The sequence below is a fragment of the Mobula birostris genome, chromosome 8 (genome assembly GCF_030028105.1).
Source record: "Mobula birostris isolate sMobBir1 chromosome 8, sMobBir1.hap1, whole genome shotgun sequence".
NCBI classification, from domain to species: domain Eukaryota; kingdom Metazoa; phylum Chordata; class Chondrichthyes; order Myliobatiformes; family Myliobatidae; genus Mobula; species Mobula birostris.
The window spans coordinates 13,942,018-13,958,841 of NC_092377.1; the positions used below are offsets into that span (position 1 = coordinate 13,942,018).

General features: G+C 43.1%; 1 protein-coding gene across 1 annotated transcript in view; it reads left to right on the top strand.

Annotated features, from left to right (window-relative positions):
* The window catches only part of efcab2 (EF-hand calcium binding domain 2), a 135,215-nt gene extending 119,388 nt beyond the window's left edge, over positions 1–15,827 (top strand). Inside the window, exon 7 of the mRNA XM_072267013.1 lies at positions 15,488–15,827. Within this exon, the coding sequence (XP_072123114.1) occupies positions 15,488–15,522 (35 nt within the window). The 3' untranslated portion in view covers positions 15,523–15,827. The remainder of the gene's footprint in view (positions 1–15,487) is intronic.
* The last annotated feature ends 997 nt before the right edge of the window (positions 15,828–16,824 follow it).

Below are 16,824 nucleotides of genomic sequence, written 5' to 3' on the forward strand. Positions count from 1 at the left end.
TTTATTGTCACATGCACAAATATAGTGAGGTACAGTGCAATGAAAAATCTGCTCGCAGCAGAATCACAGACATGTAGCTCCAGTCAACACACAGATATAATTATATATTATCTCTTATAGCAGACAGTGATCAGCAGTAGTGGACAAGGTAATTGGGTGCTACAAAAATGAGAATTGTGATTCCACATCTGAGTAAGAACAATACATATCTTCGAGGGACAAACAATGCTGCAGTGTTTTGAAATATTCCTCTTTTTGTTTAACTGGAGGCGGGTAATCATTTATCCTTGTATCTCCATAGTATCTTGCTTGAATAATTTTTGTTTCTTGTTTGGAATGGTATAGCCCCAATGCGGGCAAACAGGATTAATCGCCATGCAGGGCATGCATTCCTCTCATTTCTACCATCAGGAAGGAGGTACAGGAGCCTAAAGACTCAAAGTTCAAAGTACATTTATTATCAAAGTACAGATATATTAAACAACCTTGAGATTCATCTCCTTACAGGCAGCCGCAAAACAAAGAAACCTGAAAGAATCCATTAAAAAAAAGACTTTCAAACACCCAATGTGCAGAGAGGAAAAGAAACAACAAAACACAACCCAATGTTTTAAGAACAGGTTCTTCTCATCTAATGTCAAATTTCTGAAAGGTCCATGAACCCATGACCACTACCTCACTATTCTGCTCTCTCTTTATTTTTCAATATATACGGACAATCCATAGAAATAGAACAAGAAATGCTGAGTCAAACTGATGAACAGGCAGAAATTGTCCCAGTGTGCACTGACAGAGGACTGAACACAAGTGCGGAGGAACAACAGACTCCCATGTAGAGAGAGAAACAAAAGTTTATTCATAGGAACTCCAACAGAACATTAGTGGCTTGACCAAGTGACAGCATGAGACGAATCATTCTGAAACACAAGGCCCCGCGAAAAGTGTTAATTGGGAGTCTCTTTAAATAACCAGAATACATGGTAAACCCGTGACAGTCAAAATAAACTTGACGAGATTAAACAGAAAGCACACTTAAAGTTCAAAGTACATTTATGTATCAATATATGTTTGCAGCACTCTACCCTGACGTTCATCTTCCCCACAGGCAATTTCAAAACAAGAACTGTGGAACCAACCAGCCCAAAGAAAAACATCAAACATCAAACCCCGTTTTCAGCAAACGGAAACAAAACAAAAAATGCAATCACTATGTTTAAGAGGCACTTAGGGAAACACTTAAATAGACAAGTCAAAGGCAAATGCCCTAATTAGGGCAAGTGGGATTGGTATCAATAGGCAAGAAGGTCTATAGGGACAGGGTGGCTGAAGGACCTGTTTTTGAGCCGTACGACTCTATGACCGAAAGTTGGACATTTCTTCAGGGTGAGCCTGGTAAAAGATACATCTGTTGCTCAAGAGAAGAGAGGGAAGAGGAGCTGATACATCAGGACGGGACAAGTGGGAACAGACCCAAGGATGTGATTGGCAAGATTAACATAAGGGGAGTGCTCCTTCACACTGAAGACCGTTAACAACTGGAACACTTCCCCAAGCCTGGACTCAATTAAGAAGTATAATGGAAAAATGACAAGATTAGCTTTATGAAAGGATGAGATCAAATTTGATAAGACTTCACAGTTGCACAAGCTCAGAATGAAACCTGAGAACCTCGAATATTTATTTTGAACTTAAATTTTATTTATTTTTCTGATCACATTGTGAGAACAAAATATTTCTTCAGCTCTTTACTTCCACGGACTACAGTTTCCTCGCGGTGATCCAGCCTATCCTGCAATATTGAACTCAAGAACAGTCACAATTATATTTTAATTAGTTTGTTAGTTCAGCTGGTACGCCTTCACATAAAGCTTACCTGGCTTCCTTACATTATAATTGCTAATTTTAGCTCAAGGGAAAAGGGAATAAAATGTCTGTATTTACACATTTCCGAAGTATTTAATATTTCTAAGCAGACAGGAAATGGTGGTTCATTCTTATTCACTTTTTGGATGTGGCTGCTGCTGGGAAAACCAGTGTTTTCTCCTGATTCGACATCTCCACCCACTGCAGAAGTTGCTTCAACAATGTCATGAGTTAGCAAGCTCTAGAAACTGCAGAGAGCTGTAGTCACAACATGAAAAACCCATTTCAGCATGAAAGCTAGCCTCCCCTCCATTGTAAACACGAGAAAATGTGCAGATGCTAGAAATCCAAAGCAACACGCACAAAATGCTGGAGGTACTCAGCAGGTCAAGCAGCATCTATGGAAGTGAACAGATAGTTGACGTTTCGGGCCGAGGCCCTTCTTCAGGACTGAGAAGGAAGGGGGAGAGTGCCAAAATAAAGAGGTGGGTAGAGTGGAAGGAGGACAGCTGGAAGGTGATAGGTTAAGCCAAGTGGGTGGGAAAGGTCAAGGGCTGGAGAAGAAGGAATCTGATAGGAGAGGAGAATGGACTATTGGAGAAAGGGAAGAAGGAGGGGACCCTGGGATAACTAATAGGCAGGTGCGAATCAGAGTGGGGAATAAACGAGGGGGGGTGAGGGTGGAATTTGTTTACCGGATGGAGAATTTGATACTCATGCCATCAGGTTGGAGGGCAAGGTGTTGGTCCTCTGCCCTGAGGGTGATCTCATCTTGACTCATATCAGAACGGGAATGAGAATGGGAATAAAAATGTGTGGCCACCGGGAAGTTGCACTTGTGGTGGATGGTGTGGGGGTGCTCAACGAAGCAGTCCCCCAATTTCCGACGGGTCTCACCTGTGTAGAGGAGGCCACGTTGGGGGCACCAGACACGACAGACAACGCCAGCAGATTTGCAGGTGAAGTGTTGCCTCACCTGGAAGGACTGTTTTGGGCCCTGAATGAAGGTGAGGGAGGAGGTGTATGGACAGGTGTGGCACTCAGCACCCTGTAGGGAGGGAGATTAGCAGGGAAAGATGAAGGGACAAGGCAGTCACAGAGGGAGTGATCCTTGTGGTAAGTGGCGAGGGATGGGGAATATAAAGGTATGTTTAGCAGTAGGATCCCTTTGGAGATGGCATAAGTTGCAGAGTCTGATGGGGTGGTAGGTAAGGACAAGAGGAACTCTATCTCTATTAAGTATCTACACTTCCCATTGTCTCAGAAAAGCAGGCTACATAATCAAGGACCCCTCACACCCCGGTCATTCTCTCTCTCATAAGGCAGAAGATACAAAATCCTGAGAACACGTACCATCAGGCTCAAGGACACTGTCTATCCCACAGTTATCAGGCCCTATTCACTGAAGATGAAGTTTTCATAGCTCTGTGCTTTACTTGTCAACTTGCAGTGCATTTTCTCTGCAACTATAACACTACATTCTGATGTCAACACAGGATTTTGATCAGAAATGTTGACATTCAAGTAAGAATAAAAGAAATGGGAGCAGGAGTCTGGCCTATTGATCCTGCTCTGTCATTTAGTACGATCATGGCTGCTCTGTCCGTGGACTCAGTTCATCACTGGATCTGGGGTTCCGAGGGTGAACAGCTTTAATTTCCTCGGCATACATATCACTGAGGATCTCACGTGGTCTGTACGTACCGGCTATGTGGTGAAAAAAGCACAACAGCGCCTCTTTCGCCTCAGATGGTTGAAGAAGTTTCTATAGGGGCACAACTGAGAGCATCTTGACTGGCTGCATCACTGCCTGGTATGGGAACTGCACTTCCCTCTATCACAGGACTCTGCAGAGAGTGGTGTGGACAGACCAGCGCACCTGTAGATGTGAAATTCCCACTATTCAGGACATTTGCAGAGATAGGTGTGTAAAAAAGGCTCGAAGGATCACTGGGGACCCGAGACACCCCAACCACAAACTGTTCCAGCTGGCTCCAGGACAGCTTCTTCCACCAGGCTATCAGACTGCTTAATTCATGCTGATACAATTGTATTTCTATGTTACATTGACTGTCCTGTTGTACATACTATTTATTATAAATTACTATAAATTGCACATTGCACATTTAGACGGAGACATGACGTAAAGATTTTTACTCCTTGTGCATATGAAGGATGTAAGTAATAAAGTCAATTCAATTCAATTCTACCCACCCACATGCCTGTCCCCCATAATTCTTTATCCCTTTTCCTTCCACAGATGCTGCTCCACCCGTTCAGTTCTGCCAGCCGATTGTTTGTTGCTCCTGATCCCAGTAACTGCAGTCTCTTGGGTCTTCATTCTGTTCTGCATTCTGATTTCCTTTTTTGTATTGTTTTGAGGTACGTAGATATGGAATGAGCTGTATGGATGGCTTGATAATCAGGAGCTTTCCACTGTGTCTTGGTGTATGTGACAACAGTAAAGCAGAGTCACTGCCATTGCTCTCCTGCTTTGGTGGGCAGTGACTAGTACGTCCGCAGTGCTGACCTGGGGAAGGGACGCAGAGCAGTACTAATCGCTGCCCGACAGAGAAGGAAAGGAATAGCCGCGTCTCCACGTCCATATCCAGCACAGTTTTCACCTCCGTATTGTGGACGTCTATGTCACTCGCAACTTGGACCCAGCAGCCAGCTACGAACACACAACAGAACTGCACAAGTCGAACTGTCATCCTCGGATACAATGGGCAACCACCTCCGGTTACTGATTTCGACAATGAAGGAAGCATTATATTTCCAAGTTGAATTTGGAAAAAGCTTGGAGGAAAACACGTGTTTGTTCGCTTACCAATGCTGCCCTTTACCTTTCCAGATGTTTGTGGTTGTGGGTTTCAGAGATGCTAAATGCAAAAGATCCTGCAGATGCTGGAAATCCAGAGCAACAAACACAAGAGGCTGGATGAACTCAGCAGGTCAGGCAGCAACTATAATAACTTATAATTAACTTATTGTGTCACAGGAGATTATTCTTGTCAAGCACCTCCGCTCATCCGCTAAAAGTGGAACTTCCCAGCGGCCAAACATTCAAAATCCTATTCCCATTTCCGTTCTGACATGTCGGAGCCACCCTCGGAGGAGGAACACCTTTTTTCTATCTGGCCGGCCTCCAACCTGATGGCATGAATATCTATTTCTCTTTCTGGTAATTTTTCCCCTCCCCTTCCCCTATTCTTCTATTCCCTACTCTGGGGCTCTTACCACTTCTCACCTGCCTATCACCTCCCCCTATGTCCCCTCTTTCTCCCATTTCTCCTATCGTCCACTCTCCTCTCCTATCAGATTTCTTCATCTCCAGCTCTTTACCTTTCCCACCCTCGTGGCTTCACCTATCACCTTCTAGCTATCCTCCTTCCCCTTCCCCCACCTCATCTTTTTATTCTGGGGTCTTCCTCCTTCCTTTTCAGTCCTGAAGAAAGGTCTTGGCCTGAATCATTGACCATTTATTAATTTCCATCGATGCTGCCTGACCTGCTGAGTTCCTCCAGCATTTTGTATGTGCTGCAGAAGAGTATTCGGTCCATTGTGTCTTGCAGCTTCCAACAGAATGATCTATTGGTCCCATTTCCCACCTGCTACTCTTTATAACCCGTTCTCTCTCACACACCCTTTATTAGCACTCAGATAGGGTCAATCACCATCTGTGGAACAAGAAGTACATTTAACATTGCGGGCCAGAGAATACAAGAACATAAGAAATAGGAGCAGGAGTCGGCCATCTGGCCCGTTGAGCCTGCTCTGCCATTCAATAAGATTATGGCTGATTTGGCCATGGACTCACCTCCACCTACCTGCCTTTCCCCCATAATCCTTAATTACCCTACTATCCAACCTTGTCTTAAATATATTTACTGAGGTAGCCTCCTCTGCCTCATTGGCTAGAGAATTCCACAGATTCACCACTCACTAGGAAAAGCAGTTCCTCCTCATCTGCATCCTAAATCTACTCCCCCAAATCTTGAGACTATGTTCCCTGGTTCTAATCTCACCTATCAGTGGAAGCAACTTCCCTGCCTCTATCTTATCTATCCCTCATAATTTTATATGTTTCTATAACATCTCCTCTCATTCTTCTGAGTTCCAGTGAGTACAGTCCCAGGAGACTCAATCTCTCCTCATAGTGTAACTCCATTATCTCTGGAATCAACCTGGTGAACCTCCTCTGCACTGCCTCCAAAGCCAGTATATCCTTCCTCAAGTAAGGAGACCAGAACTGCACGCAGTACTCCAGGTGTGGCCTCACCAGTACCCTGTACAGTTGCAGCAGAACCTCCCTGCTCTTAAATTCAATTCCTCTAGCAATGAAGGCCAACATTCCATTTGCCTTCTTGAGAGCCTGCTGCACGTGCAAACCAACCTTTTGTGATTCATTCACAAGCACTCCCAGGTCCCTTTACACAGCAGCACGATGCAATTTTTTTTACCATTTAAATCATAATCTGCTCTTTCATTTTTCCTTCCAAAGTGGATGACCTCACATTTACTAACATTGTACTCCATCTGCCAGACCCTTGCCCACTCACTTAACCTATCTATATCTCTCTGCAGACTCTCTGTATCTTCTGCACAATTTGCTTTTCCACTCAATTTAGTGTCATCAGCAAACGTAGATACACTACACTCAATAGAAACCATAGAAACTACAGCACAGAAACAGGCCTTTTGGCCCTTCTTGGCTGTGCCAAACCATTTTCTGCCTAGTCCCACTGACCTGCACACGGACCATACCCCTCCATACACCTCCCATCCACGTATCTGTCCAATTTATTCTTAAATGTTAAAAAAGAACCCGCACTTACCACCTCATCTGGCAGCTCATTCCATACTCCCACCACTCTCTGTGTGAAGAAGCCCCTCCCCTAATGTTCCCTTTAAACTTTTCCCCCCTCACCCTTAACCCATGACCTCTGGTTTTTTCTCCCCTTGCCTCAGTGGAAAAAGCCTGCTTGCACTCACTCTATCTATACCCATCATAATTTTATATACCTCTATCAAATCTCCCCTCATTCTTCTATGCTCCAGGGAATAAAGTCCTAACTTATTCAACCTTTCTCTGTAACTGAGTTTCTCAAGTCCCGGCAACATCCTTGTAAACGTTCTCTGCACTCTTTCAACCTTCCTGTAATTTGGTGACCAAAACTGAACACAATACTCCAGATTCGGCCTCACCAATGCCTTATACAACCTCATCATAACATTCCAGCTCTTATACTCAATACTTTGATTAATAAAGGCCAAAGTACCAAAAGCTCTCTTTACGACCCTATCTACCTGTGACGCCACTTTTAGGGAATTTTGTATCTGTATTCCTAGATCCCTCTGTTCCACTGCACTCCTCAGTGCCTTACCATTAACCCTGTATGTTCTACCTTGGTTTGTCCTTCCAACGTGCAATACCTCACACTTGTCTGTATTAAACTCCATCTTCCATTTTTCAGCCCATTTTTCCAGCTGGTCCAAGTCCCTCTGCAGGCTCTGAAAACCTTCCCCACTGTCTACTACACCTCCAATCTTTGTATCATCAGCAAATTTGCTGATCCAATTTACCACATTGTCATCCAGATCATTGATAGAGATGACAAATAACAATGGACCCAGCACTGATCCCTGTGGCACACCACTAGTCACAGGCCTCCACTCAGAGAAGCAATTCTCTACTACCACTCTTTGGCTTCTACCATTGAGCCAATGTCTAATCCAATTTACCACCTCCCCATGTATACCTAGCGACTGAATTTTCCTAACTAACCTCCCATGCGGGACCTTGTCAAAGGCCTCACTGAAGTCCATGTAGACAATATCCACTGCCTTCCCTTCATCCACTTTCCTGGTAACCTCCTTGAAAAACTCCAATAGATTGGTCAAACATGACCTACCACGCACAAAGCCATGTTGACTCTCCCTAATAAGTCCCTGTCTATCCAAATGCTTGTAGATTCTGTCTCTTAGTACTCCCTCCAATAATTTACCTACTACCGACGTTAAACTTACTGGCCTATAATTTCCCGGATTATGTTTTGATCCTTTTTTAAACAACGGAACAACATGAGCCACTCTCCAATCCTCCGGCACCTCACCTGTAGACAGTGACATTTTAAATATTTCTGCCAGGGCCCCTGCAATTTCAACACTAGTCTCCTTCAAAGTCCGAGGGAACACCCTGTCAGGTCCCGGGGATTTATCCACTTTAATTTTCCTCAAGACAGCAAGGACCTCCTCCTTTTCAATCTGTACAGTTTCCATGATCTCACTACTTGTTTCCCTTAATTCCATAGACTTCATGCCAGTTTCCTTAGTAAATACAGACGCAAAATAGCTATTTAAGATCTCCCCCATTTCCTTTGGTTCCACACATAGCTGACCACTCTGATCTTCAAGAGGACCAATTTTATCCCTTACAATCCTTTTGCTCTTAATATACCTGTAAAAGCTCTTTGGATTATCCTTCACTTTGACTGCCAAGGCAACCTCATGTCTTCTTTTAGCCCTCCTGATTACTTTCTTAGGTATTTTCTTGCACTTCTTATACTCCTCAAGCACCTTATTTACTCCCAGCTTCCTATACATGTCATACAACTCCCTCTTCTTCTTTATCAGAGTTGAAATATCCCTTGAGAACCAAGGTTCCTTATTCCTATTCACTTTGCCTTAATCTTGACAGGAACATACAAATTCTGCACTCTCAAAATTTCTCCTTTGAAGGCTTCCCACCTACCGATCACATCCTTGCCAGAGAACAACTTGTCCCAATCCACGCTTTTTAGATCCTTTCTCATTTCTTCAAATTTGGCCTTCTTCCAGTTGAGAATCTCAACCCTAGGACCAGATCTATCCTTGTCCATGATCAAGTTGAAACTAATGGTGTTATGATCACTGGAACGAAAGTGCTCCCCTACACAGACTTCTGTCGCTTGTCCTAACTCGTTTCCTAACAGGAGATCCAATATTGCATCCCCTCTAGTTGGCTGCTCTATATATTTATTTAGAAAACTTTCCTGAACACATTTTACAAACTCTAAACCATCTAGACCCTTAACGGTATGGGAGTCCCAATCAATATATGGAAAATTAAAATCCCCTACCACCACAACTTTATGTTTCCTGCAGTTGCCTGCTACCTCTCTACAGATTTGCTCTTCCAATTCTCGTTGACTATTGGGTGGTCTGTAATACAATCTCACTAATGTGGCCATACCTTTCCTGTTTCTCAGCTCCACCCATAAGGACTCAGTAGACAAGCCCTCTAATCTGTCCTGCCTGAGCACTGCTGTAATATTTTCCCCAAGAAGCAATGCTACTCCCCCACCTTTCATTCCTCTGCCTCGATCACATCTAAAACATCAGAAACCTGGAATATTAAGCTGCCAGTCCTGCCCCTCCTGTAGCCAAGTTTCACTAATTGCTATAACGTCATAATTCTACATGTCAATCCATGCCCTCAACTCATCCGCCTTCCCTGCAATACTCCTAGCATTGAAATATATACACCTCAGAAGATTTTTACCACCACTCACAACCTTTCTATTAGTGGATTTGCTTGAACTTTTAACATCAATAATTTTCATCCCAGCCACACTGTCAACTCTGGCACTCTGGTTCCCATCCCCCTGCAAATCTAGTTTAAAGCCTCCCCAACGGCATTAACAAACCTCCCTGAAAAGATATTGGTCCCCCTGTAGTTCAAGTGTAACCCGTCTCTCTTGTACAGGTCCCACCTGTACCATCTCCTCTTCCAGATCATTAATGTATATCGTGAACAGTTGCGGGCCCAGCACCAACCCCTGCGACAGACCGCTCACCACTGATTGCCAACCAGAGTAACACCCATATATCCCCACTCTCTGCTTTCTATTGCTTAACCAATCCTCTATCCATGCTAATACATCACCCCCAACTCTATGCATCCTTATCTTATGGATAAGTCTTTTACGTGGCACCTTATCGAACGTCTTCCAGAAATCCAAGTAAATAACATTCATCTGTTCCCCTCTATCCACTGCGCTCATTATATCCTCAAAGAACTCCAGTAAGTTTGTCAAACAGGATCTGCCTTTGCTGAATCCATGCTGCATCTGCCTGATGGATCCATTTCTTTCCAGATGCCTCACTATTTCTTCTTTAGTGATAGCTTCAAGCATTTTCCCAACTACAGATGTTAAACTAACTGGCTTATAGTTACCTGCCTTTTGCCTACATCCTTTTTTGAACACTGGTGTGACATTTACCGTCTTCCATTCTGCTGGGACCTGCTCAGAGTCCGGAGAATTTTGGTAAATATCACCAAAGCCTCTATTATAACTTCTGCCATTTCTTTCAGTACCCTGGGATGAATTCCATCAGAGCAGGGCTCTTATCTATCTTCAGGCCCACAAGTTTGCTCAGCACTACCTCTTTAGTGATAGATATTATATCAAGATCCTCACTTCCCATTGCATCATTTCTCTTTGGCATGTTGGACATGTCCTCCACCGTGGACTGACACAAAATGGTCATTCAAAGCCTTGGCCATTTCCTCATTACCCAATATCAATTCCCCCTTCTCGTCCTCCAAGGGACCTACATTCACTTTAGCCACCCTTTTCCGCTTTGTATAGTTATTTACTATCCGTTTTTATATTTCGTACTGGTTCATTTTCATAATCTATCTTCCATGCTTTATTGCTTGCTTAGTGGTTCTTAGTTGCTTTTTAAAATTTTCCCAGTCTTCCAGTTTCCCACTACTCTTGGCGACTTTATACACACGAGCTTTTAGTTTGATGCCTACTTTTACTTCCTTAGTTATTGAAGGCTGGCTCTCGCCACCTTTACTGTCCTTGCTTTTAACTGGAATATACTTTTTTTTGAGAGACTCTATGTGAGATTAGTCGGATGAAAGTCTTGGAGATGAAGGATGAGCTCTTTATCTTGCTCCACAGATGCTGCCTGACTTGCTGCGTGTTTCTACAGTTCTCGTTTTTATTTCAGATTTCCAGCATCTGCAGCCCTTTGAATTTACAACTACCCTGTGGCAGATTTTTTTTGCCACATACCTACACCGGGGTAATTGTAGTTGCCAGGCTGTTGGAGAAGCCTGTATCAAATTTTACCTGAGGAAATAAAAAGTCAGTTTATTGGATGGAACGATTTGGAATCAGAATCATTGTATTGCCAGTATGTGAAACAGCCCAGAATCGATTGTGGTTCAGTGCCATCTATAAAATAGAAGACAATACCATAACAGACAATACTGTAACAAACAACAATTTACAAACCAATAGTGCAAACAGCCATAAGCAATCAACAATTAGCAGAATGGTCACATGCTCACGTCAATAATCAAACTTAAATAAATGTGAATATATGAACAGACTCAATAATTATCAACAGAACACGGAGAGCAGAAAAGACTATTAATGGATGTTGTGCAGGGACAGTGAGGGTATTACACTTGAGTGAGGTTTGTTGAAAAGTTGTATAGCTACAGAACAGAAGCTTCAGAGATGACGTGTAGCCCTGGTGGTGATGGACTTGTAGTGTTTCTCTGATGGTAAACTGGTGAATAGGAGACTGTTCAGATGGGTGGAATCAGCAGCAATTTTTCCAGCTCTTTTCTTTGTTCTGGTGACGAGCAGATACTTTAATGTTGGTAGCTGACTGACAATGATCATCTCCACTGAGTGGACCATTTGCTACAACCTGGACTGAAGAGGGAGGAGGCAGCAGGAAACCAAACGGCAAAAGAGGTGGTCATTACACTCTGAATGATGGCTGAGTAAAAATTCATCAGCCCTGAGATGTTAACGTTCCTAAACTGTCGCAGGGAGAACAATCTCCATTGTAAGGAAAGTAATCTCTATTGTATTATTGGCTACTGAAACCACAGCTTCTTAAAGAAGCTCATAACCCAAGGTATGCTTTTATTAATGCTGTGTTCATAACTGTAAAGTGTGGACTGAATGTGTGGGAAGTGAGGTTCTGATATGAGGCCCCCGGGTTAAAATTGTACTTTACATAGAACAGCCAATTAGCTATGGCCGGGGGTGGGGAGGGGGTGGTCAAGGCGCTCGGCGGAGAATGGTGCTCGGAGAGACTGTATTGGACTCAGAGTCGGCTGTGGTTGGGTGCTTCCAATGCATCGGCAAGTTGTCAGCGCTTGGAGGTTCATGGGGGGGGGAGGGTTTCTCCCTTCTGCTGCCTGCATTAGATGATGGGTCGATTGGGACTTTGAGACTTTTTTTTACCGTGTCCATGGTCTGCTCTTTATCAAATTAAGGTATTGCTTTGCATTGTTGTAACTATATGTTATAATTATGTGGTTTTGTCAGTTTTAGTCTTGGTTTGTCCTGTTTTTTTTTGTGATATCATTCTGGAGGAACATTGTATCATTTTTTAGTGCATGCATTTCTAAATGACAATAAATGAGGACTGAGTGTCCCATAATCTAATCTAATCATTAATACAAATATTTAATCAGCCAATAATGTGGTGCAACTCATTACATAAAAACATGCAGACATGGTCAGAAGGTTCAGTTGTTGTTCAAATCAAACATCAGAATGGAGAAGAAATGTGGTCTAAATGACTTTCAATGTGGAATGATTGTTGGTGCCAGATGGGGTGGTTTGAGTATCTCTGAAACCGCTGATCTCCTGGGATTTTCAAGCATAATAGTCTCTAGAGCAGGGGTACCTAGCCTGGGGTCTAAGGACCCCTCGGTTAGTGGCAAGACTCCATGGCATGAAAAAGGTTGGGAACCCCTGCTCTGGAGTTTACAGAGAGTGGTGCACATCAAGTGAGCGGAAGTTCTGTGGCCGAAAGTGCCTTGTTAATGAGAGACGTCAGAGGAGACTGGCCAAACTGTTAATGCTGACAGGAAGGCAACGGTAACTCAGATAGCCACACGTTACAACAGTGACATGCTGGCCAGTGGTGAGGTGGCAGTCACACCGGACTTCAAGGTGAGTAGTCCCGGGTTCAAATCCGACTGGCTCCTTCCGCGCTTGTGCTGGGTTGAGCATTGAGCTGGCAAACTGGCCTCATAAAAACATGAAACATGCTAAAGAAACAGCAAGGTCACTGCCCGATGTGCCACAAGGTGTGCAAAAGAACAATGACAACAGCAGTGAGCAGACGAACACCTCTGAACACACAGCACATTGAACCCTGAGGTGGATGGGCTTCAGCAACAGAATGCCACACCAGGCTTCACTCCTCTACCTAATAAAGTGGCTGCTGGTGTGTAAATCAGTGCCCTCCAAGCAGTGAAGAAAAAAATCTCCTCATCCATTCTGTCAAAGCCACTCACAATTTTAAACAGCTCTATTAAATCTACGCTTAACCTTCCCCAACAGAGAGAGAAAACCATTACAGTTTAACCTTCCAGTCCAAGTCTCATGTTCCACATTGTTGCTTTCCTATCCAAGCACTTGCTGGGATGGTATTACAGAGGAAAGGAAATTGGCCAAAACATTGTGAATAATCACTGTAATTGGTCAAATAATTGTTCTTGGATCTTTAACTGCACGGGCCTCACACGTTATTAAGTCTGATGACACAAAAAAAGCTCGGCCTCAAATGACACCAAAGCACCTAATTTCCTCTGTGTACTTATTTTAGTTAATATGTTTTAGTTAAATTAATGCAGTAATTATCTCATTATTTTGCATAGGATAAAGTCTATATTACAAGTGTGCAGGCTCAGATTTATTAGGAATGATTTAACCATTGTGCTAAAAGTAGTCACGGAGAAAATGAAATCCCCTGGTACTTAAATGAAATAAAATTTCCCATCTTTCGTCTAGTTCTAACACTGTGGTCTGGATATTCTTGGCAGTTAGCTATTCCCTTCAGGTGATAATTTCACAGCGCAGACATTATGCATGCTGCATTAAGAAACAGTTTGAAACTCTATTTTAATAATGTCAGGGACCTGTTAAATAGAAAAGCGGTTTCAAAAGTTCTTCCCGATGTCTCAAACCCATAGGAAAAAAATTGTGCTAAGCCATAGAGGGAGATGAAGGTATACACTCAGTGGCCACTTTATTAGGTACAGAAGTCACCTAATAAAGATGGCATTGAGTATATTTCTATATGTTTTTGTGGTCTTCAGCTGCTGTAGCCCGTCCACCACAAGGTTCATTATGTTGTGTGCTCAGAGATGCTCTTCTACACACCATTATTGTAACGTGTGGTTATCTGTGTTACTTCAGCCTTCCTGTCAGCTTGAATCAGCCTGGCTGTTCTCCTCTGACCTTTCATTAACAAGACATTTTCACCCAGAGAACTGCTGCTCACTAGATGTTTTTTTTTTTTTTTTCGGAAGTTCAAACGTTCAAAGAAAATTTATTATCAAAGTACATGTATGTCACCATATACAACCCTGAGATTCATTTTCTTGCGGGCATACTCAATAATTTCATAATGGAATAATAGCCATAATAGATTCGATCAAAAACCTTAGGCGTCCAGCCAGTCTGCGAAAGACAACTAATTGTGCAAGTACAAAAGGAAAGGAATAATAATACTAAATAAATAAGCAATAAATATCAAGAACATGAGATGAAGCATCCTTGAAAGTGAGTCCATAGATCCTGGGAGCATTTCAGTGATGGGATAGGTGAAGTTGAATGAAGTTATCCCCTTTGGTTCAGCAGTCTGATGGTTGAGGGGTAACAACTGTTCCTGAACGTGGTGGTGCTGCTATACCTTCTTCCTGATGGCAGCACTGAGAAGACAGCATGCCCTGAATGGTGGGGATTCCTGATGATGGATGCTACTTTCCCGTGACAACACTCTGTGTAGATGTACTGAGTGGTGGGGAGGGCCTTACCCGTGATGGACTGGGTGTCTCCATCACTTTTTGTAGGATTTTCTGTTCAAGGGCATTGGTGTTTCCATACCAGGCCGTGATGCAGCCAGTCAATATACTCTCCACTACACATCTATAGAAGTTTGTCAAAGTTTTAGATGTCACGTCAAATCTTCGCAAACTCCTAAGGAAATAGAGGCACTGCAATGCTTTCTTCGCAATTGCATTTATGTGCTTGGCCCAGGACAGATCCTCTGAAATGATAACGCTAAGGAATTTAAAGTTGCTGACCCTCTCCACTTCTGATCCTCCGATGAGGACTGGCTCATGGACCTCTGATTTCCTCCTGCTGAAGTCAATAATCAGCTCCTTGGTCTTGCTGACATTGAGTGAGAGGTTGTTGTTGTGGCACCACTCAGACAGATTTTCAATCTCCCTCCTACATGCTGGTTCGTCACCGCCCTTGATTCGGCCTGCGACAGTGACGTCAGCAACAAACTTGAGTGTGGCATTGGAGCTGTGCTTAGCCACACAGTCATAAGTGTACAGTGAGTAGAGCAAGGGGCTAAGCACACAGCCCTGTGGTGTACCTGTGCTGATGGAGATTGTGGAGGAGATGTTATTGCCATTTCAAACTGACTGGGGTCTGCAAGTGAGGAAATTGAGGATCTAATTTCACAAGCAGATATTGACGCTAAGGTCTTGAAGCTTATTGATTAATTTTGAGGGGATGATGGTGTTGAATACTGAGCTGTGGTCAATAAAAAGCATTCTGATGTATGTATCTTTGCTTTCCAGATGTTCCACAATCAAGTGAAGAGCCAATGAAATGACATCTGCTGTGGACCTACTGTGCTGGTTGGCAAATTTCAGCAGATCCTAGTCACTTCTCATATGTTTCATCATTAGCCCCTCAAAAAGTTCATTACTGTGGATGTAAGTGCTACTGCCTGATGGTAATTTCTCACTATTCTCTGTAAACTCTAGATACTATTGTGCTTGAAAATCCCAAGAGATCAGCAGTTTCTGAGGTACGGTCTGGCACCAACAATCATTCCACAGTTAAAGTCACCTTGATCACATCTCTTCTCCATTCTGACGTTTGGTCTGAACAATAACTGAATCTCTTGACCATGGCTGCATGCTTTTATGCACTGAGTTGCTGCCACATGATTGGCTAATTAGATATTTGCATTAATGAACATGTGTATCCAATAAAGAGGCCACGGAATGTAGCAAAAACATTGTTCGTTTATATTGGGCAACATTCACCTCTGTAGCGTTTAGTGCAACGACAGCAATAGTAATTCAGGAAACAGTAAAAAGAAAAACAACCTCTAATGCAGTAAAGGTCCCAGAAATAGAATGGGAATATTATTAAGTAGCATTTGACATGTAGGTTTCCCCGTGAGATGCTGAGTCAGGTCACCTAAGGCTTGGTTATGGATGGAGAAATGAGAGAAGGAGAGAGATATAAGCTTACATGGTTCATGGATCAGATATTTGAAGGTATTTCTATCAATGATAATGAGTGGTAGAAATAGATAGAAGGTCAGAAAAGGAAGCATGCTTTAACCTTGTAGGGAAAATGATCCATGTATTGTCTGGAACTGATTCAACTCCTTTTCCCTGTAATCAAAGTGTCATCTCGTGTAGAGGTCAGCACAACTCTCTAATTCTGTCCAGCTGCACACAGGAACAGTACAGTCTATCACAAGGGCTCAGGTACAATATACACACAGCACGGACTTCATCTGCTTGTTCAAGTGGAACCCAGAAATTTGATGGCAAGTCAAGAATGGGCTAGAGATCGTTGGCGCATGGGCCAAGATTTAAAGGGTTCGCTTTATTTGTCACACGTACATTGGAACATTGAAACATAGAGTGAAATACATTGCCTGTGTCGGAGTCAGAATTAGGTTTAATATAACATTGGGATAGCTGTGAACACTGCAGATGAAGTAAGTGACGCTGCAGACTGTAACATCAAAACAGTGAGCTGTTGGCCTTCTCTCTTGCTGTGGCAGGAACAATCTCTCTCTCCCCCATTAGTGAGAGAGAGAGTCTGTGGGATGTTGAAGTGCTGGGATGAACAGTGTTTTTTTGACGGACTCTGGATCATGGTCACTTTGGGG